The sequence below is a fragment of the Oncorhynchus kisutch genome, linkage group LG30 (genome assembly GCF_002021735.2).
Source record: "Oncorhynchus kisutch isolate 150728-3 linkage group LG30, Okis_V2, whole genome shotgun sequence".
In the NCBI taxonomy this organism is placed as follows: domain Eukaryota; kingdom Metazoa; phylum Chordata; class Actinopteri; order Salmoniformes; family Salmonidae; genus Oncorhynchus; species Oncorhynchus kisutch.
In genome coordinates, this window is record NC_034203.2 from 39,564,981 (window position 1) to 39,591,247 (window position 26,267).

General features: G+C 44.2%; 2 protein-coding genes across 3 annotated transcripts; both read left to right on the forward strand.

Moving 5' to 3' along the window:
* Nucleotides 1-183: 183 nt before the first annotated feature.
* Nucleotides 184-2,668, forward strand: czib (CXXC motif containing zinc binding protein). The gene is made up of 8 exons (XM_020467499.2): nt 184-258; nt 346-429; nt 1,017-1,073; nt 1,174-1,255; nt 1,403-1,434; nt 1,668-1,745; nt 2,101-2,166; nt 2,304-2,668. Exons 1-8 carry the CDS (start codon nt 253-255, stop codon nt 2,379-2,381), a joined length of 483 nt encoding a protein of 160 aa, XP_020323088.1. The 5' UTR covers nt 184-252; the 3' UTR covers nt 2,382-2,668.
* Nucleotides 2,669-2,939: 271 nt separating this feature from the next.
* scp2a (sterol carrier protein 2a) lies at nt 2,940-24,460 on the forward strand. 2 transcript variants are annotated; one of them, XM_020466803.2, is made up of 16 exons: nt 2,952-3,162; nt 3,961-4,015; nt 4,231-4,302; nt 4,698-4,829; nt 6,197-6,261; nt 6,374-6,500; nt 6,673-6,736; nt 6,935-7,021; nt 7,240-7,390; nt 7,485-7,632; nt 8,747-8,854; nt 14,201-14,354; nt 15,329-15,422; nt 15,882-16,011; nt 19,023-19,102; nt 24,228-24,460. In XM_020466803.2, the coding sequence occupies exons 1-16, from the start codon at nt 2,989-2,991 to the stop codon at nt 24,321-24,323; spliced, it is 1,737 nt and encodes a 578-aa protein (XP_020322392.1). In that variant the 5' UTR covers nt 2,952-2,988; the 3' UTR covers nt 24,324-24,460. The 2 variants fall into 2 exon arrangements, with proteins under 2 accessions (XP_031666200.1, XP_020322392.1); XM_031810340.1 differs by lacking the exons at nt 15,329-15,422; nt 15,882-16,011; nt 19,023-19,102; nt 24,228-24,460 and adding an exon at nt 13,942-14,069 and having other exon boundaries at nt 2,940-3,162; nt 14,201-14,311.
* The last annotated feature ends 1,807 nt before the right edge of the window (nt 24,461-26,267 follow it).

Sequence of the window (26,267 nt, forward strand, 5' to 3'; positions counted from 1 at the left end):
GGTGTTACAGGGATATTATAACGATATAAAAAAAAACATTCATAATTGAGTAACAATACTGCTGCATTAAAAAGTTGACTCACCAGCTGGATATGATTATTGAACCAGTTCATTAAAAAATAAATAATTTTTTTCTCTATACAATATATCCTTAGCTGATTGATTCTTGACTATGCGTAAAAGCGTGCCTTGACGTAGCTACGCTTGCGTATTTTGAAACGAGTGTTTACGCAAATGTACTAGAGTGTCAAGATGGTGGTAAGTGAGGCCACATCATTCAGAGCATGCACGCTTTTAACAATATTTACATTACCATTAATTAAATGCGTGTTATATGTTTCATAGAAAATTGGGCTGCAGTTCAAAGCCACTTTGGAAAATGTCACAAATGTGCGGCCAGAAGGTGAAGACTTCCGCTGGTTTCTAAAGGTAACTAAGAACTTGCTAACCAGCTGATGCTAGCCATTTTACGATGAGCTATATAACGTTATATTTATCATGACACACAATAAGCGAATTTGTCAAATGGTGAAAAGTTGTATCACTACATAAACAAGACATTTACAGCACGACAAACTATGAAAGGTACTCCTGTGACGTTATTTTCAAAACATTGCTAGTTTTTAGTCAGTAAACAATACGCATGTGACGTGTAACGTTAGGCAGCTAACGGTAGGTAACAATACAAAAGCATTGCTGATGTAGTGTTGTGGACTCCCAGTAACCCATAGAATTAGGATTAGAATAGAAGGTGTATGCCATGACTACACACAATGTATGCTTCCCTAGTTGACAGACTATTCCCTATAAAGTACACTACTTCTTTTTTTTACCAGAACATGTGCCCTGATCAAAAGTAGTGCACTACATAGGGAATAGGGCTGTAGTGCACTACATAGGGAATAGGGCTGTAGTGCACTACATAGGGAATAGGGCTGTAGTATAAAGTAGTGCACTACATAGGGAATGGGGTGCCATTTGTGACAAATACCGTAACATACGTACTTTTGTCACAGTTAAAATGTGCCAATTGTGGTGAGATCCCAGAGAAATGGCAGTATATCAACCTTATGGTGAGTAAAGGTGAATTTATCAATGTATCTTATTATTCAAGATTACATTTGATATGGTGACGGATATTCCACACTTTGCAGTGACTGACTGTTTCCCTAGGACAGTGTACCACTTAAAGGAGGAAGAGGGAGTGCCAGCATGGTGCAGAAGTGTAAACTCTGTGCCAGGGACAATTCTATTGGTAAGCAAACAGAAGTAATTACACAAGTTGTTTCATACATTCAGCCATTTCACTTTCCTTTGGGGGATCTGAGATGACTGGATAGAGGTAAGCAACAGCTCCACCTTGTTTCTGCCATGATGTTCATATGTTTATGTGTGTTCACAGATATCATGAGAGACACAATCACCCCGTACAACGTGAGTACAGTACTTATTGTGAAGCTTACCTCTCAATTGATCCTTGGCTTGACTGCAATTGAAGGTGGGAAATGTTTAGTAATAATACTGCCTATTTCATCCTACCACTCTGTTGCTGCTGACACTTGAAGTGTTCTGCTACAGTACAGTACATCTTTAAAACACAAGAGTATTTATTTATTTCAGCCACTCACACCTTCTTGTCTCTTCCTCGTGGTGCTGCTGCTGTGAAGGCTGAGGATAGTGAGAGGTTTAAGACCATGGTGCAGTTTGAGTGTCGAGGCCTGGAGCCGGTAGACTTCCAACCACAAGTGAGAACAGAGCACACTCCTGTACTGTATGTTGTCAAATCTCAGCTAAGGTTGTAGAAGCACAGGTTATATAGCATCAGGGGATTTGTTTTCTCCCTGACTATTCTGATAAAGTATAACAATTGGATCCACTCTACCTTTCAAAAACAGATTCCAAATGTTTAGCATAGACATTTCTGAAACCTTGACATTTTCTTTATTTAGTATTGTTTTGTAACAGTTTAATGACAAATGTTCTTAAGAACTTGTAATACTGATGAAAGAACAATAAAGTCAACTAAAATATGTGCTTTACAATACTCAACCTTGTCCCCTGTCTCTAACATCACATTACTTTGACCTTGAAACACAACAGGCGGGCTTTGCTGCAGAGGGAGCTGAGTCGGGGACCAAGTTTCCTGAAATCACCCTACTGGAAAAAGTTAGTATTTTTTATCTATGGCCAGTAGGTCAACATAGTAAATGTGAACATTGATTTCAAGAATAGTTTCCAGTACCCAATACAATAGTTATTTTCAGTTCAAGAACAGCATTTTTAATACTTCTTCTCCATATCAGGACTGGACAGACTATGACGAGAAGGCCAGTGAGTCAGTGGGCATCTATGAGGTCACACACCAGTTCATCAAGTGTTGAGTTACGGTCAAGCGCTTTGTACGACCAGCTAGCCCAGGTTACGGGATGTAAACACACTGGCCAGATATCCACTCATCCACTGACTGAAATGGCTGTCGGTGTCAGACACATCCAATGCTAATGCAGTGCTGTTGACAGTTATAATGCAGTGCTGTTTGGTTTGTGACAAGCAAGAAGCATTTGAGGATTGATTGAATGAGATATGTGACCATGCCTTTCCTTTTGTCACTACCCCAATAAAGATCATGAATAAAATAAAATAAACTGATAATGTGGTTTTAAGGTTTTCTCTGCCTGGAATGATCTGTATCAGAATGAATTGAGTAAATCTGAGGCACTTCGGTCACAATAAGTAGTGATTAAACTCAACCATGTATGACTGCCACTGTTTTTGAAAGTTTGTTGTTATTGTCAACAATAGCACAGTACTTTGCTCTTAAACGCACTTTTTAATACAGTCAATAGTAAAACATTATCTCGCTAACGTATTTGGCCAGAGTTCATCCAGAGTTCAACCATTGTTTACACAACTGGACACACTTTCAACTGACTTCATTAAGAAGTCACTATTGTGTGACGTTAATATGGGTATAGAAAGCAAGGAGTTATGCTGCGTTCACACGCTCCTCGGAAACTCCTTCGTTGTACTTTGACTTCTCAGTTCGGTGAACGGTTATCCGTATTGTCACTCTTCCCTCTTGGAAGCACTCGTCTCAGCACAACAACCAGAATGGCTCCTCAAAAGAACAGAGTATTCGTCATTGGAGTGGGAATGACAAAGGTAAATCTTGCTATTGGTTATAAATGGTTGCATTTCGACTAGCATTCGTGCTAGCTGGATTGCTATCTAGTATTGAAAGACTATTTAGAAAAGAGCTAGCTCGTTGTCCTTAGCTAACGTTTTACCTGTCATGTTGGTTAGCAGCATTTCCAAAAAACGTAGGTAGTTACAGTAGCTTGTTATTTCTTTCGATAATTAACATAGGCTAAGCAACTACTGTTGGCTAAACATATAACGCGAGATTTAAGACTTTTGTCAGCTGTTCATGTTGGTGTTGCTAGCTATCTAGGTAACTACAATAACGTAGCTAATTTCAGCTAGCTTTCAAGCTATCCTAGTTAGCTAACACGAAACATTGAATAACAACTATATTGGGCTAACAATGTTTAAAATTGTATTGTGAATTATGGCTTGGAAATGTATTTGCTAAAAAACCCAGTCTAATCTGAAAGTCCAATACTCCATGGTCATACGCTAATTGTGCCAAGGGTCATGGATGCATTGCACACACCGATAGCTAGATAAACTAGGACGTCCCTCCTGTGCAGTCAGAATTAGAAGAATACTTTCTTTGTCCATTGCCTTTTCAGATCTCTCTCGTGCTCTCACTCACTCACTCACTCCCCCCTCCCCCCCACAGGGGAGGTCAGCCATAATACCGTGCAGTTTACGGGCAAAGTGCCTTGCTCAAGTACACAGCAGTCATGTTGACACAGAGCTCTGTCTGTGTAGTAGTTGAACTGTTATCCCCAGTCTGAGATTTGATCCAGAACCCTCTCCTGTGTTTTGTCTTTGCAGTTTGAGAAGCCAGGAAAAGAAGACTTTGACTATCCCGACATGGCAAAGATAGCAGGTGGTTGTCATTTCATTTCATTACTGTACCTGTCCTGTACTTGCCAACATTGCTACATTCACCTGGATACACCTTGAGCTGTAGTCACCTGGATACTACCTGGTTATAATACCCTGTGTTGTACATGTCATATAATAGTCCCATTCTACATGCAACATTTTGAGTGATGCCCATTGTTCCCTGTTGTGTCTTATAATCATGTTCTTATGACTCAGGCGAGAGGGCCTTGTCTGATGCTGGAGTCCCCTACTCTGCTATAGAGCAAGCCTGTGTGGGCTATGTGTATGGTAAGAGACTGTCATTGATTATAATGTTAACTGTCCGTTAAAAGTATTTTTTTTAGGCATATTAAATGCCTTGTGAGTTGCCTTCAAATTCATTCCAAAAGTGCTGTAAGTGTTCACCTAGTAATAAGCTATGATGTCATATAGGCCTAGTAATAAGCTATGATGTCGTATAGGCATAGTAATAAGCTATGATGTCGTATCGGCCTAGTAATAAGCAGGTCACCTGAGCTGACCTGTGTCTGTGTCATGAAGAGAACTGTCTAGTGATGAACTATTGCTTTTAAAACAAGATCCCTTTAAGATGTCTGTCCATCTGTGTGTCTCATCATGTCTCAGGTGACTCCACTTGTGTTACTGTCAATGTAAATGACCATATTATTATCATTATTTTTCAGGTGACTCTACCTGTGGCCAGAGGGCCATCTACCACAGCCTTGGCCTGTCAGGGATCCCCATCATCAACGTCAACAACAACTGCTCCACAGGCTCCACTGCCCTGTTCATGGCCCGACAGCTAATCCAGGGAGGTGAGTGGCACTTGACCATAGATATATTAATCATATCTGTGTTACACACACAGTACTCTATATATACAAAAGTATGTGGACACCCCTTGAAATTAGTGGATTCGGCTATTATAGCCACACCCATTACTGACAGGTGTATAAAATCGAGCACACAGTTGTTCAATCTCCATAGACAAACATTGGCAATATAATGTCCTTACTGAAGAGCTCAGTGACTTTCAACGTGGCACTATCATAGGATACCACCTTTCCAACAAGTCAGTTCGCAAAATTTCTGCCCTGCTAGAGCTGCCCCGGTCAACTGTAAGTAATGTTATTGTGAAGTAGAAATGTCTAGGAGCAAACCGGCTCAGCTGCAAAGTGGTAGACCACACAACTTCACAGAACGGAACCCCGGGTGCTGAAGAGCATAGCGAGTAAAAATGGTCTGTACTCTGTTGCAACTCTCACTACTGAGTTACAAACTGCCTCTGGAAGCAACGTCAGCACAAGAACTGTTTGTCAGGAGCTTCATGAAATGGGTTTCCATGGCCGAGCAGCGCACACAAGCCTAAGATCACCATGTGTAGTGCCAAGCGTCGGCTGGAGTGGTGTATAGCTCGCCACCATTGGACTCGGGAGCAGTGGAAACACATTCTCTGTAGTGATGAATCACGCTTCACCATCTGCTAGTCCGACGGACGAACCTGGGTTTGGCGGATGCCAGTAGAACGCTACCTGCCCAAACGCATTGTGCCAACTGTAAAGTTTGGTGGAGTAGGAATAATGGTCTGCGGTTGTTTTTCATGGTTCGGGCTTGGCCTCTTAGTTCCAGTAAAGGGAAATCTTAACGTTACAGCATACAATTATGTATTTTGGCAACAGTTTGGGGAGCCTTGAGGAAGGCTCTTCCCTGAATTGGAACGCTGACTGCGAGTCAGGCCTAATCACCCAACATCAGTGCACGACCTCACTAATGCTCTTGTGGCTGAATGGAAGCTTGTCCCCGCAGCAATGTACCAACATCTAGTGGAAAGCATTCCCAGAAGAGTGGAGGCTGTTATAGCAGCAAAGGGAGGAGCAACTCCATATTAATGCCCATGATTTCAGAATGAGATGTTCGACGAGCAGGTGTCCACATACTTTTTTTCCTCTTCTCTGGACGTCATTGGATGGGACACAGAGAGGTGAGTGGGACTGAGATAGAGGGGGGCAGGATTGATTCCTAGGACTAGGAGTCCTTTCCCTGCTCTGGTCACATGTTCAGGACAAACTCCTGACCCTAGTGATGCCATGTCCTGGAATCAAACTGAAGTAGGATGCATGCTCATCTACTATGATCCGTCTTATGCTGGACCTAAACATATGCCTTCTTTTGCTGACTGTAGGTCTAGTTGACTGTGCACTAGCCCTTGGCTTTGAAAAGATGGAGAGAGGCTCCTTGTCATCAAAGGTAAGACCAATCGTAGTACATGATCAGGACTAACCCAGTGTATTGTAGTTCATGATCAGGACTAACCCAGTGTATTGTAGTTCATGATCAGGACTAACCCAGTGTATTGTAGTTCATGGACAGGACTAACCCCATGGACAAGCATATGGAGGTGATGTTCAACACATATGGGATGGCAGCAGCCCCGGCAGCACCACAGATGTTTGGCAACGCGGGCAGAGAACACATGGAGAAATATGGTAAACATGATGGTGTGCGTGCACAGGTGTATAGTACCTAATGAATGGGTTGTTGGTGTTGTTCTCAGCCTTTTCTTTCATCTGGATGATATACCATGTAGTGCGTGACTGTGGAACTCTGGGAAGTCTGTCATTGAATAGTTAAGTGTATTAATTCCCGGGACTCTTCCAGGTACTACACCAGAGCACTTTGCTAAAATCGCATGGAAGAACCACAAGCATTCCACCAACAACCCGTAAGACTGCAACCATCAGCTCTTTAACACACAGAAGGCCTGGTCATTAGAAATGACCTTCTTTGACCATTCCAAAGATCAATGTTTTCCTGCCACTGCATGATAAGTGTGTGTGTGTGTGTGTGTGTGTGTGTGTGTGTGTGTGTGTGTGTGTGTGTGTGTGTGTGTGTGTGTGTGTGTGTGTGTGTGTGTTAACAGGTACTCTCAGTTCCAGGATGAGTACAGTCTGGACCAGGTCAAACAGTCCAGGAAGGTGTTTGAGTTCCTTACTCTTCTCCAGTGTTGGTAAGGAGTCCCACTATCTCTCTGGGGCAGTGTTTCCCCTACCAGAGGATAGGTAGAGTGGGGCAGCCCTCCCTGACCTCCACCTCCTATAGAGTTTTGCTTTATTTGATTACAATGAAACATTTTGGTGTTAAGGACCAGGGTGTTGCTTTGGGGGCTTTTGCACTCTGTCAGGAAAAAGTATCTATGGGACACTAACATTGTCGTCGTCCCCCCAGTCCTACCTCTGACGGTGCAGGGGCAGCTGTCCTGGCCAGTGAGGGCTTTGTGAGGCGCCATGGTCTAGAGCACCAGGCGGTGGAGATCTTAGCCCAGGAGATGGTCACGGACCTCGCAACTACCTTCGAAGACAATAGCTGCATGAAGATGGTGAGAGGGGACATAAAGCTGTTCAAAAGTATCCAACCACTTTTAAATGCAGAACAACAAAAAGATAGTGACTTATTGTGTTGTTTCCTGTTAGGTTGGATACGACATGACCTCCCTGGCAGCCAAGAAGTGTTTTGAGACGGCGGGCCTGAAACCCAGTGACGTCAATGTGATCGAGCTACATGACTGTTTCTCTGCCAACGAGCTGATCACGTACGAGGCTCTGGGGTTGTGCCCAGAGGGTGAGTCTGACCCTACCAATCTACCGCCTATTTCTAGCCACATAGAAGTAGCATTGTTAATTCTCTAGAATGTTTTCTTTATTTAAAAGAATATATAGAATTGCCTTTTATTTGTTTTTCACTGTTTCTGATTTGTTCAGTTCAATGTTTTACTATAGTTGAATTATTCATATATTTTTTGAATGAGAGGCCTTCTGTGTGTCTCTTTGATCTCATGTCATACTCCTGTCATAAACATAATGAGTTTTACCCTCTGGCTGTGTTCCCTTAGCATTCTGAGTTTTACCCCCTGGCTGTGTTCCCTTAGCATTCTGAGTTTTACCCCCTGGCTGTGTTCCCTTAGCATTCTGAGTTTTACCCCCTGGTTGTGTTCCCTTAGCATTCTGAGTTTTACCCCCTGGTTGTGTTCCCTTAGCATTCTGAGTTTTACCCTCTGGCTGTGTTCCCTTAGCATTCTGAGTTTTACCCCCTGGCTGTGTTCCCTTAGCATTCTGAGTTTTGCCCCCTGGTTGTGTTCCCTTAGCATTCTGAGTTTTACCCCCTGGTTGTGTTCCCTTAGCATTCTGAGGTTTACCCCCTGGCTGTGTTCCCTTAGCATTCTGAGTTTTACCCCCTGGCTGTGTTCCCTTAGCATTCTGAGTTTTGCCCCCTGGCTGTGTTCCCTTAGCATTCTGAGGTTTACCCCCTGGCTGTGTTCCCTTAGCATTCTGAGTTTTACCCCCTGGCTGTGTTCCCTTAGCATTCTGAGTTTTGCCCCCTGGTTGTGTTCCCTTAGCATTCTGAGTTTTACCCCCTGGTTGTGTTCCCTTAGCATTCTGAGGTTTACCCCCTGGCTGTGTTCCCTTAGCATTCTGAGTTTTACCCCCTGGCTGTGTTCCCTTAGCATTCTGAGTTTTGCCCCCTGGCTGTGTTCCCTTAGCATTCTGAGTTTTACCCCCTGGTTGTGTTCCCTTAGCATTCTGAGTTTTACCCCCTGGTTGTGTTCCCTTAGCATTCCGTTCTGTTTTACCTCTGTACCACACTTTGTGACTGTCTGCCTGTAGGCCAACATGAAAAGTGCTTTAAAGATCAAAGGTATTCTATTATTTAATGTATCACTGTTCTATGTTCCTAGGTAAGGCTGGAGAGCTGATAGACAGAGGAGACAACACGTATGGAGGCCAGTGGGTGGTCAACCCCAGCGGAGGACTCATCTCTAAAGGACACCCTCTGGGAGCCACAGGTAATAATAACTATGACCAAGTGACCTCTAACCCCTTCTCACTGTCACAAGTCAGCACAAACACCTGCTGCCCCACCCCATAACCCCTGACCTCGTAACCCTTGACCCCTCTATGAGCTACAGGTAAACAACACCAACCATCTCCTGCTGACCCAGTGACTTCATCATCCTCCTAATCCAACAACTCATTTTGTATGCAACAAATTAATGTTGAAAAAGCTACATTATAGATTAAGATGGAATCTGAATGTGTGATGTGACTGTATTTCAGTCTTGACCACCAGAGGGCAGTAGTCTCCTGAGAAAGTCAGTAACTCCCACAAAAGCCTTTATCCACGCTTTGCCTGTAACACACAGACAGGAAGTGACATCCTGAGTAGTCCCAGGAGGATATTGAACTGTGTGCTACGTTGATTCCTGTCATTACCTTCTTGCCCTTTGTGCTGTTGTCTGTGCCAAATAATGTTTGTACCATGTTTTGTGTTGCTACTATGTTACATGGACTCACTCTGTGTGAAATAATAGGAGTTGACATGAGTTTTTAATAACTAACCCTTCCTCTGTCCCCCATACAACATCTGTAGCGCAGATTCAACCACAAAGACCAGGGAGCTTTCCGAAACCCTCATACAGAAAGGCGGTGATTGGTAGATGGGTAACAATTACAAATCAGACACTGATTAACTTTAAGCATGGTCAAGTTAATATTTATGCTGTGGATGATGTATTAAACCACCCAGATACAAAGATACAGTCGTCCTTCTGAACTGAGCTGCAGGACAGGAAGGAAACTGGGTTGTCACCATGAGGCTTTTGGTGATTTTAAAACCACTACAGAGTTCATTGTCTGTAATGGGAGAAAACTGAGGATGGATCAACAACATTGTAGTGACTCCACAATAATGACCTAAATGACAGAGTGAAAAGAAGAATAAACACATACATAATATACATATTCCAAAGCATGCTTATGTATGCAACCAGGCACTAAAGTAATGCAGCAAAGAAGTATCCATTTTGGCCTAAATGCAAAGCCTAATGTTTGGGGTAAATCCAACGCATCACTGAGTAACTGCCTCCTTATTTCCAAGCATGTTGGTGGCTGCATCATAGTATGGGTATGTTTGTCATCAGCAAAGACTGGGGAGTTTTTCAGGATGAAAAGAAACAGAATGGAGCTAAAGCACAGGCAAAATCCTAGAGGAAAACTTGGTTCAGTCTGCTTTCCACCAGACACTGGGAGACAAATTCATCTTTCAGCAGGACAATAACCTTCAACACAAAGCCACAATTACGCTGGAGCTGCTTACCAAGAAGACAGTGAAGTGTTCTGGGTGGCCAAGTAACAGGTTTGTATTAAATCTGCATAAAAATCTATGGCAAGACTTGAAAATGGCTGTCTAGCCATGATCCCCAACATCTTGACAGAGCTTGAAGAATTACGAAAAGAATAAAGGGCAAGTATAGTAATCGCTGCCAAAGCTGTTATGAGACTTACCCAGAGTGACTCACAGCTGTAATCACTGCCAAAGCTGTTATGAGACTTACCCACAGTGACTCACAGCTGTAATCGCTGCCAAAGCTGTTATGAGACTTACCCAGAGTGACTCACAGCTGTAATCGCTGCCAAAGCTGTTATGAGACTTACCCAGAGTGACTCACAGCTGTAATCGCTGCCAAAGCTGTTATGAGACTTACCCAGAGTGACTCACAGCTGTAATCGCTGCCAAAGCTGTTATGAGACTTACCCAGAGTGACTCACAGCTGTAATCGCTGCCAAAGCTGTTATGAGACTTACCCAGAGTGACTCACAGCTGTAATCGCTGCCAAAGCTGTTATGAGACTTACCCAGAGTGACTCAGCTGTAATCACTGCCAAAGCTGTTATGAGACTTACCCAGAGTGACTCACAGCTGTAATCGCTGCCAAAGCTGTTATGAGACTTACCCAGAGTGACTCACAGCTGTAATCACTGCCAAAGCTGTTATGAGACTTACCCAGAGTGACTCACAGCTGTAATCACTGCCAAAGCTGTTATGAGACTTACCCAGAGTGACTCACAGCTGTAATCACTGCCAAAGCTGTTATGAGATTTACCCAGAGTGACTCACAGCTGTAATCACTGCCAAAGCTGTTATGAGACTTACCCAGAGTGACTCACAGCTGTAATCGCTGCCAAAGGTGTTTCTAAAATGTATTGACTCAGGTGTTGAATACTTATATAATGAAGGTTTTTTCATTATTTATAAATTCTATACTTTTTAAAAGATTATTCTTCCACTTTGAAATTATAGAGGATTGTAATGTAGATCGTTGACACAAAAAAAAGACAATTGAATCCATTTTAATCCCACTTTGTAACACAACAAGGGACTTTCTATAGCCACTGTACTGTATTTATTAAGGATCCCCATTTAGTTCCTGCCAAGGCAGCAGCTACTCTTCCTGGGGTTTATTATGGATCCCCATTAGTTCCTGCCAAGGCAGCAGCTACTCTTCCTGGGGTTTATTATGGATCCCCATTAGTTCCTGCCATGGTAGCAGCTACTCTTCCTTGTGTTTATATTGGATCACCATTAGTTCCTGCCAAGGCAGCAGCTACTCTTCCTTGGGTTTATATTGGATCACCATTAGTTCCTGCCAAGGCAGCAGCTACTCTTCCTTGGGTTTATATTGGATCACCATTAGTTCCTGCCAAGGCAGCAGCTACTCTTCCTTGGGTTTATATTGGATCACCATTAGTTCCTGCCAAGGCAGCAGCTACTCTTCCTTGGGTTTATATTGGATCACCATTAGTTCCTGCCAAGGCAGCAGCTACTCTTCCTTGGGTTTATATTGGATCACCATTAGTTCCTGCCATGGTAGCAGCTACTCTTCCTGGGGTTTATATTGGATCACCATTAGTTCCTGCCAAGGCAGCAGCTACTCTTCCTTGGGTTTATATTGGATCACCATTAGTTCCTGCCAAGGCAGCAGCTACTCTTCCTTGGGTTTATATTGGATCACCATTAGTTCCTGCCATGGTAGCAGCTACTCTTCCTGGGGTTTATATTGGATCACCATTAGTTCCTGCCAAGGCAGCAGCTACTCTTCCTTGGGTTATATTGGATCACCATTAGTTCCTGCCAAGGCAGCAGCTACTCTTCCTTGGGTTTATATTGGATCACCATTAGTTCCTGCCAAGGCAGCAGCTACTCTTCCTTGGGTTTATATTGGATCACCATTAGTTCCTGCCAAGGCAGCAGCTACTCTTCCTTGGGTTTATATTGGATCACCATTAGTTCCTGCCAAGGCAGCAGCTACTCTTCCTTGGGTTTATATTGGATCACCATTAGTTCCTGCCAAGGCAGCAGCTACTCTTCCTTGGGTTTATTATGGATCACCATTAGTTCCTGCCAAGGCAGCAGCTACTCTTCCTTGGGTTTATTATGGATCCCCATTAGTTCCTGCCAAGGCAGCAGCTACTCTTCCTTGGGTTTATATTGGATCACCATTAGTTCCTGCCAAGGCAGCAGCTACTCTTCCTTGGGTTTATATTGGATCACCATTAGTTCCTGCCAAGGCAGCAGCTACTCTTCCTTGGGTTTATATTGGATCACCATTAGTTCCTGCCAAGGCAGCAGCTACTCTTCCTTGGGTTTATATTGGATCACCATTAGTTCCTGCCAAGGCAGCAGCTACTCTTCCTTGGGTTTATTATGGATCCCCATTAGTTCCTGCCAAGGCAGCAGCTACTCTTCCTGGGGTTTATTATGGATCCCCATTAGTTCCTGCCAAGGCAGCAGCTACTCTTCCTTGGGTTTATATTGGATCACCATTAGTTCCTGCCAAGGCAGCAGCTACTCTTCCTTGGGTTTATATTGGATCACCATTAGTTCCTGCCAAGGCAGCAGCTACTCTTCCTGGAGTTTATTATGGATCCCCATTAGTTCCTGCCAAGGCAGCAGCTACTCTTCCTTGGGTTTATTATGGATCCCCATTAGTTCCTGCCAAGGCAGCAGCTACTCTTCCTTGGGTTTATATTGGATCACCATTAGTTCCTGCCAAGGCAGCAGCTACTCTTCCTGGGGTTTATTATGGATCACCATTAGTTCCTGCCAAGGCAGCAGCTACTCTTCCTTGGGTTTATTATGGATCACCATTAGTTCCTGCCAAGGCAGCAGCTACTCTTCCTTGGGTTTATATTGGATCACCATTAGTTCCTGCCAAGGCAGCAGCTACTCTTCCTGGGGTTTATTATGTGCTGGAATGCTAACCTAGGAGTCACGGCCAGCAAGATTAGGGAGGGGTGTTAACTTGTCACCCTCTTTGATGTGGCAGGCAAGAGTTGATGGAAATGAAGTGCATTGGAACGCTAGCGAGAGGGAGATTTCGACCACGATGACCCGACCTGGTTAAATCGGAGAGGATTATAAATGTCTGTAATGGAGGCCCTATGTGGTAATTTTTCAATGTAGGAATTAGAAAAGAAAAATGGAAGGTCGTTGTGTTTTTATAGGGCCAGCAATGTGTTGTGTCAGGGACCTAAGGTTATTTTTCATTTGTGAAATGACATCCTGCCTCAGCCACACTCTGGGTTCAAATGCCTGTTGTCCATCTGGTTAGATTTAGCAATCCAGCATTAGCACTTACAGGCTTTGTGTGTGTGCGTTGTGTGTGTGTGTGTGCGCGATGTGTTGTGTGTGTGTGTGTGTGTGCGTTGAGTGTTGTGTGTGTGTGTGTGTGTGTGTGCTCAGAAGGAAGGAAGGACAAATGGGAAATCCATAATCTATGATAGGAAATCAATCTGTTAATTGAGACCTTTCAAATATGAAGACTTACATGTGATGTTCAGTTTGTTGTCCAAGTAGATATTACAGTAGGCTTTCCAATCCCTCTGGTTGTTAGCATGATGACTTTCTTATATAACGCTTATATAGCTGTAGAGTGCGTTGACCTGTGATTTTGTAAGTTCTGGCCCAGTTTTCTGATCTCACAGACATCCTAGAGCTCTTACATGTAATTCTGTGACTGACCTTCGTCTCTCTGTGGTGTATTACTCCGGTCTGGTTCAGTATTAACCTCCCCTCTCGGTTGTTGATCTGTCAGGTCTGGCCCAGTGTTCTGACCTCTCTCTCTCTCATTTTGTTCTTGTTGATTACTCTGGACTTGCTGAGCGTTCTGATCTCTGGGATTGACTCAGTGCATTGACCCTATCGGTTTCTGTTATTGCTCAGGTCTGTTCTATTGTGTTGGCCTTAATTTCTCCCTGTGGTTGATTAGTCAGGTCTAGCCCAGTGGTCTGATCTGATCTCTCTCTGTGTATGTGTCATTGACCTCCCCGCTCTCTCTCTCTATGCTTGCTCAGGTCTGGCCCAGTGTGCGGAGCTGTGCTGGCAGCTGAGAGGCCAGGCTGAGAGGAGGCAGGTCCCGGGGGCGAAGGTGGCCCTACAGCACAACATCGGCCTGGGAGGAGCTGTGGTCGTCACTCTCTACAGGATGGGGTTCCCTCAGGACGCCAGGTGAGTCTATCCGTCTACCAACTTACTAATTAACGGACTAGGTGAGAAACACAAAACTGAGGTGATTTACCAAATAACTAAATAACTAGGCTTTATCTCTCAGATCCTTGCAGAAATCAGATGTTTAAAATAATAGAAACCAGTTTTCTGGTTTCTCACTTTAAAATGTACAATAAATAAAACAATTTCTTTCCATGTTTAACAAGCCAAACAACTCTATGCACAAGGACTACTTAGAACAATTTACACAGAAAATATTACAAAAACACAAATACAAAAGTCTTGTAACAAAATCAAACTTTTCCAGTAAATGTTTTTATAAAAACATGTAGCGTGTAAATTGTAACATGTAGCGTGTAAATTGTAACATGTAACGTGTAAATTGTAACATGTAACGTGTAAATTGTAACATGTAACGTGTAAATTGTAACATGTAACGTGTAAATTGTAACATGTAACGTGTAAATTGTAACATGTAGCGTGTAAATTGTAACATGTAGCGTGTAAATTGTAACATGTAGCGTGTAAATTGTAACATGTAACGTGTAAATTGTAACATGTAGCGTGTAAATTGTTCAAAGTAGTCATTGTGCATAGAGTTGTTTGTTTTTATTAAACGTTGAAATCAATGTTTTGTTTTTTGGCAAACATTTTTAAAGTGACACATCAGAGTCTCGGTGTAATTCCGTTAATAGGGAATAGGGTTTTGTTTGGGACGTGGCCACAGCATGTACTTTAACCTTCTGTGTTGGAACAGATTAAGTAAAGATACTGTAGTATGGCCTTGAACTCCTTTCAACATTGGTGCACACACACACACATTTGCACACAAGCGCACACACGTTTACTTTGTGACTGTCCTTCAATGATGATGTTGCACACACACACACACACACATTTTTACCAGCCTCTCTTTTCTCTCTGAGAACGCACTCTTAACTGAAGCCGTGTTCTGTTCCTGTGTGTGTTTCTAGTTCCCAGATAGCGGCTGTCCCCACCAGAGCAGAACGTCTGGAGGGCTTCAGAGTCTATTCTGTCTTCCAGGAGATAGAGAACAAACTACAGGAGGTACACCACTTGGACAAACTAACTTCCTGTTCATCATTTATATCCTTCTATACAAAGTCCAAATGTGTTCATGTTCTGTGTGGATGCTGACGACTGCTTTACCTCAGTCTCACTCTGCGGTGTCATTGCTGCTTGTTGTCGCATCAATTAAGTGCCACATTTGAATTTTATTTAACTTATTTAACTATAAAGCTTTTTGTATTATAATAATGACTTTATAAGTTAGACTGTTAAACAGAGACAGAGACTGTCACCAGAGACCAATGTCAAGGTAGTCTCAGAACCCAGTACCACTAGCTAGCTTTGTGATTTATGGAGTCCGTCAACTCGTATATATTTAGGTAACTTTAACCCGACGTTAGCCTCCGCTGCCACATTAACCTAACACAACCCAACAGAACGCAGAGCCATAACAGTCCATCTCTCTCTGCTCTGATGTCACATCGGGTTTGTCTGCAGGAAGGAGTAGACGTTGTGAAGAAGATTGGAGGAGTTTTTGCCTTCAAGGTGACAGATGGACCCGAGGGGAAAGACGCTCTGTGGGTCGTAGACGCGAAGAATGGACACGGCTCTGTGAGCAACGACGCTGGTGTGTGTCTGTCTGTCATCAGATGATCTGGTCTTTGTGTTTTAATGTTGAGTGTTTTTATCAATGTGAGCGTTAGAGGTATTGGAGGAGATCGATGATCTTGGCTGAGACTCTGACATATTCGATTTCCTGACAACAACAAAAAAACAGAAGGACTGTCCGTCTGAGGAGATGGTTGTCTGCAGAATATAAATGACTGAAGGATGGGCGGTCTGTCTTCTGAGAGAGCAGTTCTGTAATGCAAAAGACAAAGAAGGATTTTTATTCAAACGCCAAACACACACAATATTTTAATTGCTTCCTTTTAGAAAACACACACACACACACACACACACACACACACACACACACACACACACACACACACACACACACACACACACACACAGAGAACTTTTAAATTGCTTCCATTATGGCTGTCTGGAGTAATGTCCTATTCTTCCACTCAGCTCTGTTGAAAAACCTTTAAAAACTTGGCCTTCCTCTGAGCCTTTCCTGTTATCAAACCTATCTCACTTGTTAGGATGTTTTATAGAAAGCAAGGTAGCGTCCTAATCGCACCCTATTCCCTATATGGAGCACTACTGTTGAGCACTATGGGGTGGCATTTGGGACATTGCCCCAATAGTACGTTGAATAGTTTCTAAAGAGCAGCGGACATTTCATAAAAGCAACTTCCGTGGTTGAAGTGGCCGGTGTGTGTGAAGTAGAGCACAGCACAGTACACTTCATCCTGTCCCTGGTACTGGAATGACAACTTGTTCCCTTCTTAACCACATGGACAGTAGTCTATCATGTTATTGAACCATGAATAGCGCAGTCCCAGTGATTTAAAGTGTTGGGCATTGAAGTTAACATGAAGTCAAGGATCCCATGTATCTTGCAGTATATAGTTGATTGGATTCTGGAATGGTTCCGATCAACAAGAAACTGGAGATGAGGGAGAAACTATAGAGCTTACTTCCTCTTGTTCTGTTCGTAAACAGCGTCGTTCTACAAAGTTGTGCCTTCTGTATCCCTTTTGATATTTTAAGTAGAAATTGTGCAACAATGTTGATTTTTTTTAAAATCCTGTTCTATTAAATGACATGCCGGTTAATATAGACCACGTGGAAAATTCAATAGATCTTATCTATTTTTTTTATATGAATAAAGACTTCCAACAGGGCGAAAACGGGTCAAATCAGTGTTTCCACGTCATTTCAACCCCCCCCCCCCCCCCCCCCCCCCCCCCAAAAAAAGTCATTGTGATGATGACAATGGACTCAAAATGGAAAACTGATTGGATTGGACCCTATTCCCTATTAACGGAATTACACAGTCATCAACTTCAGGGCATTTGGTCTTTTTCACCCAACTTTTGCATTGAAATCAAATGACATGGGGACATTGTTTTGTTGTTTTCACATTGAATTCAAAACCAAACATTGAACTGATGTCTGTGCCCTATGGGTTGCTAAAGTTAAAACAAACTGAGGGGGTCGAGCATAACAACACTCTTCTCTTATCCATAGATAAACGGTAGAAATGTTTTTAACCATGACATTTTTTTGTGAAGATTACATTCAGTTGCCCCTCGCTGTTGGAAGGGGAAGGTTTTTGTAAGGCAGGATAATTGAAGGAAGGTTTTTGTAGGGCAGGATAATTGAAGGAAGGTTTTTGTAGGGCAGGATAATTGAAGGAAGGTTTTTGTAGGGCAGGATAATTGAAGGAAGGTTTTTGTAGGGCAGGATAATTGAAGGAAGGTTTTTGTAGGGCAGGATAATTGAAGGAAGGTTTTTGTAGGGCAGGATAATTGAAGGAAGGTTTTTGTAGGGCAGGATAATTGAAGGAAGGTTTTTGTAGGGCAGGATAATTGAAGGAAGGTTTTTGTAAGGCAGGATAATTGAAGGAAGGTTTTTGTAGGGCAGGATAATTGAAGGAAGGTTTTTGTAGGGCAGGATAATTGAAGGAAGGTTTTTGTAGGGCAGGATAATTGAAGGAAGGTTTTTGTAGGGCAGGATAATTGAAGGAAGGTTTTTGTAAGGCAGGATAATTGAAGGAAGGTTTTTGTAAGGCAGGATAATTGAAGGAAGGTTTTTGTAGGGCAGGATAATTGAAGGAAGGTTTTTGTAGGGCAGGATAATTGAAGGAAGGTTTTTGTAGGGCAGGATAATTGAAGGAAGGTTTTTGTAGGGCAGGATAATTGAAGGAAGGTTTTTGTAGGGCAGGATAATTGAAGGAAGGTTTTTGTAGGGCAGGATAATTGAAGGAAGGTTTTTGTAGGGCAGGATAATTGAAGGAAGGTTTTTGTAAGGCAGGATAATTGAAGGAAGGTTTTTGTAGGGCAGGATAATTGAAGGAAGGTTTTTGTAGGGCAGGATCATTGAAGGACGGTTTTTGTAGGGCAGGATAATTGAAGGAAGGTTTTTGTAGGGCAGGATAATTGAAGGAAGGTTTTTGTAAGGCAGGATAATTGAAGGAAGGTTTTTGTAGGGCAGGATAATTGAAGGAAGGTTTTTGTAGGGCAGGATCATTGAAGGAAGGTTTTTGTAAGGCAGGATAATTGAAGGAAGGTTTTTGTAAGGCAGGATAATTGAAGGAAGGTTTTTGTAGGGCAGGATAATTGAAGGTTTTTGTAGGGCAGGATAATTGAAGGAAGGTTTTTGTAGGGCAGGATAATTGAAGGAAGGTTTTTGTAAGGCAGGATAATTGAAGGAAGGTTTTTGTAGGGCAGGATCATTGAAGGAAGGTTTTTGTAAGGCAGGATAATTGAAGGAAGGTTTTTGTAAGGCAGGATAATTGAAGGAAGGTTTTTGTAGGGCAGGATAATTGAAGGTTTTTGTAGGGCAGGATAATTGAAGGAAGGTTTTTGTAGGGCAGGATAATTGAAGGAAGGTTTTTGTAAGGCAGGATAATTGAAGGAAGGTTTTTGTAAGGCAGGATAATTGAAGGAAGGTTTTTGTAAGGCAGGATAATTGAAGGAAGGTTTTTGTAGGGCAGTATTTAATTTAATTCTCTCCTCCATTCAGATAAGAAGGCTGACTGCACTATCACCATGGGAGATGAAGACTTAATGAAGCTGATGACAGGCAAGATGAATCCACAGACGGTGAGTCCTTAAAACAACAATGAATAAGGCTGTGTCCTAAATGGCACCATATTCCCTATATAGTGCACAGCCTTTTCAAATCAAATTTTATTTGTCACATACACATGGTTAGCAGATGTTAATGCGAGTGTAGCAAAATGCTTTTTATCAGAGCTCTATGCTAATAGGGTGCCATTTTGGATGAAGCCCAATACTATTGTCCTCTTGTTCAGTTTTATACACATTTATACAAAATATAAAAACAGAAATGCCTTATTTACATAAGTATTCAGACCCTTTGCTATGAGACTCGAAATTGAGCTCAGGTGCATCCTGTTCCTATTGATCATCCTTGGTGTTTCTTCAACTTGATTGGAGTGCAACTGTGGTAAACACAATTGTCTATATAAGGTCCCACCGTTGACAATCTTTGTCAGCAAAAACAAAGCCATGAGGTCGAAGGAATTGTCTGTAGAGCTCTGAGACAGAATTGTGTCGAGATACAGATCTGGGGAAGGGTAACAAAAAATGTCTGCACCATTGAAGGTCTTTAAGAAGACAGTGGCCTCCATCAATCTTAAATGGAAGTTAGGAACCACAAAGACTGTTCTTAGAGCTGGCCGCCCGGCCAAACTGAGCAAGGGGGCAACAAGGGCTGTTCCTTGTCACTTCATCTGACCTGACCTTGAGCTGAATTCCTCACTCCTCCCTACCAAGCCTAGTGCAAGTAGAGTTCCTCAGGAGAGGCAGATGGGTACATAGATACGTAGAGATCAGCTTTTATGAATCTTGTAAGTATTTTTTTTAAATTAAATGTTCTTTTTATTCATTTGATTTTGGTCAAAGTGACCAAAGCCCGATCTTAAGTAGGATGCCAAATCTGATTTGATTGTTTTCTAAAAATAGGTTTGGAAATTGGCCAGTGTAATGAGATTAGTCCTTGTCCAGAGTGCATTCTGTTATGCCATAGGGTGGGTCTCCTCTCTCACTCACTCTCACTCAACCCTCCCCTCTTCTCCCCTAAGAAATAAATGTCTAGTCAAGGCCTTCAGATGTATTAAGGGCATCAGCCCCTTGTCTGTTCATGGACATTGACCCTGGACGTAAGGAACACAGTCTGACCACGCCCACAGACCAAGGACAATTCACTCAACATGTAACAGACAGGGAGAGAAAAATCAATTGAATGAGTTTGTTCACAAACTTCAGTCAACTTTACATGCACACACACAAGAAATAGGATGAGTATGTTTACCTACTTCAGCAAACAGTGTGGGTGTCCTCAAGTACTTTGCAATCACACAAAGTCTTCAAAATCAGAGGTCAAGTGGGGCCAGATACCACAGAGAATAGCCAGGTGTGGTCTCAGACCTCTGTTAGGAACCCAGATACCACAGAGAATAGCCAGGTGTGGTCTCAGACCTCTGTTAGGAACCCAGATACCACAGAGAATAGCCAGGTGTGGTCTCAGACCTCTGTTAGGAACCCAGATACCACAGAGAATAGCCAGGTGTGGTCTCAGACCTCAGTTAGGAACCCAGATACCACAGAGAATAGCCAGGTGTGGTCTCAGACCTCTGTTAGGAACCCAGGTACAACAGAGAATAGCCAGGTGTGGTCTCAGACCTCTGTTAGGAACCCAGGTACAACAGAGAATAGCCAGGTGTGGTCTCAGACCTCTGTTAGGAACCCAGGTACAACAGAGAATAGCCAGGTGTGGTCTCAGACCTCTGTTAGGAACCCAGATACCACAGAGAATGGCCAGGTGTGGTCTCAGACCTCTGTTAGGAACCCAGGTACAACAGAGAATAGCCAGGTGTGGTCTCAGACCTCTGTTAGGAACCCAGATACAACAGAGAATAGCCAGGTGTGGTCTCAGACCTCTGTTAGGAACCCAGATACCACAGAGAATAGCCAGGTGTGGTCTCAGACCTCTGTTAGGAACCCAGATACAACAGAGAATAGCCAGGTGTGGTCTCAGACCTCTGTTAGGAACCCAGATACCACAGAGAATAGCCAGGTGTGGTCTCAGACCTCTGTTAGGAACCCAGGTACAACAGAGAATAGCCAGGTGTGGTCTCAGGCCTCTGTTAGGAACCCAGGTACAACAGAGAATAGCCAGGTGTGGTCTCAGACCTCTGTTAGGAACCCAGGTACAACAGAGAATAGCCAGGTGTGGTCTCAGACCTCTGTTAGGAACCCAGATACAACAGAGAATAGCCAGGTGTGGTCTCAGACCTCTGTTAGGAACCCAGATACAACAGCGAATAGCCAGGTGTGGTCTCAGACCTCTGTTAGGAACCCAGATACAACAGAGAATAGCCAGGTGTGGTCTCAGACCTCTGTTAGGAACCCAGATACAACAGAGAATAGCCAGGTGTGGTCTCAGACCTCTGTTAGGAACCCAGATACAACAGGGAATAGCCAGGTGTGGTCTCAGACCTCTGTTAGGAACCCAGATACAACAGAGAATAGCCAGGTGTGGTCTCAGACCTCTGTTAGGAACCCAGATACAACAGAGAATAGCCAGGTGTGGTCTCAGACCTCTGTTAGGAACCCAGATACCACAGAGAATAGCCAGGTGTGGTCTCAGACCTCTGTTAGGAACCCAGATACCACAGAGAATAGCCAGGTGTGGTCTCAGACCTCTGTTAGGAACCCAGATACCACAGAGAATAGCCAGGTGTGGTCTCAGACCTCAGTTAGGAACCCAGATACCACAGAGAATAGCCAGGTGTGGTCTCAGGCCTCTGTTAGGAACCCAGGTACAACAGCGAATAGCCAGGTGTGGTCTCAGACCTCTGTTAGGAACCCAGATACAACAGAGAATAGCCAGGTGTGGTCTCAGACCTCTGTTAGGAACCCAGATACAACAGAGAATAGCCAGGTGTGGTCTCAGACCTCTGTTAGGAACCCAGATACAACAGGGAATAGCCAGGTGTGGTCTCAGACCTCTGTTAGGAACCCAGATACAACAGAGAATAGCCAGGTGTGGTCTCAGACCTCTGTTAGGAACCCAGATACAACAGAGAATAGCCAGGTGTGGTCTCAGACCTCTGTTAGGAACCCAGATACCACAGAGAATAGCCAGGTGTGGTCTCAGACCTCTGTTAGGAACCCAGATACCACAGAGAATAGCCAGGTGTGGTCTCAGACCTCTGTTAGGAACCCAGATACCACAGAGAATAGCCAGGTGTGGTCTCAGACCTCTGTTAGGAACCAAGATACCACAGAGAATAGCCAGGTGTGGTCTCAGACCTCAGTTAGGAACCCAGATACCACAGAGAATAGCCAGGTGTGGTCTCAGGCCTCTGTTAGGAACCCAGGTACAACAGAGAATAGCCAGGTGTGGTCTCAGACCTCTGTTAGGAACCCAGGTACAACAGAGAATAGCCAGGTGTGGTCTCAGACCGCTGTTAGGATCCCAGGTACAACAGAGAATAGCCAGGTGTGGTCTCAGACCTCTGTTAGGAACCCAGGTACAACAGAGAATAGCCAGGTGTGGTCTCAGACCTCTGTTAGGAACCCAGATACAACAGAGAATAGCCAGGTGTGGTCTCAGACCTCTGTTAGGAACCCAGATACAACAGCGAATAGCCAGGTGTGGTCTCAGACCTCTGTTAGGAACCCAGATACAACAGAGAATAGCCAGGTGTGGTCTCAGACCTCTGTTAGGAACCCAGATACAACAGAGAATAGCCAGGTGTGGTCTCAGACCTCTGTTAGGAACCCAGATACAACAGGGAATAGCCAGGTGTGGTCTCAGACCTCTGTTAGGAACCCAGATACAACAGAGAATAGCCAGGTGTGGTCTCAGACCTCTGTTAGGAACCCAGATACAACAGAGAATAGCCAGGTGTGGTCTCAGACCTCTGTTAGGAACCAAGATACCACAGAGAATAGCCAGGTGTGGTCTCAGACCTCAGTTAGGAACCCAGATACCACAGAGAATAGCCAGGTGTGGTCTCAGGCCTCTGTTAGGAACCCAGGTACAACAGAGAATAGCCAGGTGTGGTCTCAGACCTCTGTTAGGAACCCAGGTACCACAGGGAAAGGTGTGTTCTCAGACCTCTGTTAGGAACCCAGGTACCACAGGGGCCATATTTGTCCAGGTGTGGTTTCAGACCTCCGTTCAGATATAAAGGACTTCAAAGACCTGAGAGCGATGTATTGTTTTTGAACTGACCTCGTCCCCAGATTGGCTGGAGGACCCGACTATAACTGATTCCCATGATCCATTTTCTGACGTTGAGGAGAAAGGGAGATGACACAAGAGGGAAATATAGATTTTTACCATTGTGACATTTTCAGCAGGTGGGTGTTTTTTCCAATCCAACATTTCGCAATTGAGACAAAAGTAATGCAAAGGGATGAGAAATTCCACAGGGAAGAATGTGATTAATGATAGTGGACGGGCAATTCTTTTTCCTGGCTAAATCTATGCCCACTTCCCACCCACACACCTGGGGCCATTGATTCATTTGGTTTAATTGATCCTTTCAGCAACACTGAACACAGTCCTTTGGGTTTTCCCTTCGTTCCATTTACCCAAAAGGAAAGAGAAACCTTCACACTGCTCTTCTTAGTATCACTTATTTTATTCAAGCTTATGCGTCGGACTCTTAGTCTTCGTCAGAGCTTTTATTTGTGAGAGTCAGAATCAGCGAGCAGAATTGAAGGAGTTGGAAAACAAATTGAATTGAACCTTTATTTAACCACGAAAGACACTTGAGGTTAGAAACCTCTTGTTGTACCAGTTAACAGACATCATACACATACTTCCTCAAGGATGAATCCTGCGATGTTATGGTTGTTTTTGGGGTTTCGATCTGGGCCATTAATCTCACCGTTTATGCATTGGATTTGATCTGAACCGCTGAAACGCAGGCAGGCATGCCTCCAGTTGGTTCATGTCAGAGCAGAGCCGTTCCCTGGCTGCAAGCTGTCACCCTGACGAACACTGCCAGCCCCTCCCGCTCTCTCTTTCCCCCCCCCCCGTGTTCCAGTTTTCAGTGAACTGTGTCAATCCTGCAACTGGGTAATCTGAACCCTTTAAACCTTGGATCATGAGCAGTAGTTGACTTTCCTGTGTTTTAACCCATTGTCCTCTGATTGATCATTTCTCTCTCCCACCTGTCCGCTGCAGGCATTCTTCCAGGGCAAGCTGAAGATCGCAGGAAACATGGGCATGGCCATGAAGCTTCAGAGTCTGCAGCTGGTGCCAGCCAAAGCCAAGCTGTGATTGGCTGATAGAGCCTCAGCTCTGGAACTCCTGCCATTCTCTCACCCCTCCCCTCACCCCTTTCTCACCTCTCACCCATCCCCTCACCCCTCCTCTCACCCCTCATTTCACCTCTCTCACCCCTCCTCTCACCCCTTTCTCACCCCTTTCTCACCCCTCCTCTCACCTCTCTCACCCCTCCTCTCACCCCTTTCTCACCCCTCCTCTCATCCCTCACCCCTTTCTCACCCCTCCTCTCACCTCTCACCCCTCCTCACCCCTTTCTCACCCCTCTAACCTCTCTCACCTCTCCTTTCATCTCTCTCTCACCTCTCTCTAACCTCGCTCACCTCTCTCACCTCTCTCCTCATCTCTCACCTCTCCCTCTCTCTGACCTCTCCCTCTCTCTGACCTCTCCCTCTCTCTGACCTCTCCTCTCTCACCTCTCCTCCTCTCTCACCTCTCCTCCTCTCTCACCTCTCCTCCTCTCTCACCTCTCCTCCTCTCTCACCTCTCCTCCTCTCTCTGACCTCTCCTCCTCTCTCTGACCTCTACTCCTCTCTGACCTCTACTCCTCTCTGACCTCTACTCCTCTCTGACCTCTACTCCTCTCTGACCTCTCCTCCTCTCTGACCTCTCCTCTCTCACCTCTCCTCCTCTCTCACCTCTCCTCCTCTCTCACCTCTCCTCCTCTCTCACCTCTCCCTCTCTCTGACCTCTCCTCCTCTCTCACCTCTCTCACCTCTCCTCCTCTCTGACCTCTCCTCCTCTCTGACCTCTCTGACCTCTCCTCCTCTCTCACCTCTCCTCCTCTCTGACCTCTCCTCCTCTCTGACCTCTCCTCCTCTCTGACCTCTCCTCCTCTCTGACCTCTCCTCTCTCTGACCTCTCCCCCTTTCTGACCTCTCCTCTCTGACCTCTCCTCCTCTCTCTATCATCTCATTCCATCTCTCTCCTCCTCTCTCACCTCTCCTCCTCTCTGTCCTCTCCTCCTCTCTGTCCTCTCCTCATCTCTGACCTCTCCTCCTCTCTGACCTCTCCTCCTCTCTGACCTCTCCTCCTCTCTGACCTCTCCTCCTCTCACCTCTCCTCCTCTCTGACCTCCTCCTCTCTGACCTCCTCCTCTCTGACCTCTCCTCCTCTCTCACATCTCTGACCTCTCCTCCTCTCTGACCTCTCCTCCTCTCTCACCTCTCCTCCTCTCTGACCTCTCCTCCTCTCTGACCTCTCCTCCTCTCTGACCTCCTCCTCTCTGACCTCTCTCACCTCCTCCTCTCCTCCTCTCTGACCTCTCCTCCACACCCTTTCACATTCACTCTTAATGTAGCCTCTCTCTTTCTCTATTGATCCCTCTCACTATCTATCTTTGAAATAGATTCTACACTAGATAATTAGTTGAGAAATCAACCCCAATGTCCCAAGATTCTAACTTCCTCAAGTGTCCTGTAACATAATTGATAATGAGATAATACTTATATTTAATTCACATTTTCCTCATGATTTATGGGTTCCTCATGTTTCAACCAACCAATGTGAAGACACACACATACACACATAGAACTGGAATAATGCCTTAACTGTTATGTCACAATATTCTGCTCTGAGCTGCTGTGACAAACAGGAGGAAGAGAGATTGTGACTGTTGTGAAAAGCAATTGAAGGTTTTTTTGGGACTCTTGACGGCCATCTTATAAACAGCTTATGAGGCGGTTGCTTTGTCAAGAATAGCAAAAGATCATCTTTAAGACCCAACTCGTCTGGTTTGATCTCTGGCACTGCTGTTCAGTCATTTAATACCACAGTGACCAGCTGGTTGTGTCCCATATGCCATGCGTTTGCTGCGAGAGCGTGGCAGTGACTCTCCCGCCACATAGTAATAACACTGTCATTGCAGTAAATAAATGTATACAATATTTTATGTTTGTGTAGTAAATAATAATGTAACATGGTGGACTATTTTATAAT

What these genes read in the sequence shown, in the direction of transcription:
- czib (XM_020467499.2), top strand. An exon ending in TGCCAGGGACAATTCTATTG is followed by an intron (nt 1,256 to 1,402) that starts GTAAGCAAACAG and finishes GTGTGTTCACAG; the next exon opens with ATATCATGAGAGACACAATC. An exon ending in AAATCACCCTACTGGAAAAA is followed by an intron (nt 2,167 to 2,303) that starts GTTAGTATTTTT and finishes TCTCCATATCAG; the next exon opens with GACTGGACAGACTATGACGA.
- scp2a (XM_020466803.2), top strand. Translation starts at nt 2,989, where the DNA reads ATGCTGCGTTCACACGCTCCTCGGAAACTCCTTCGTTGTACTTTGACT. An exon ending in TTGGAGTGGGAATGACAAAG is followed by an intron (nt 3,163 to 3,960) that starts GTAAATCTTGCT and finishes TTGTCTTTGCAG; the next exon opens with TTTGAGAAGCCAGGAAAAGA. An exon ending in GAGGCTCCTTGTCATCAAAG is followed by an intron (nt 6,262 to 6,373) that starts GTAAGACCAATC and finishes AGTGTATTGTAG; the next exon opens with TTCATGGACAGGACTAACCC.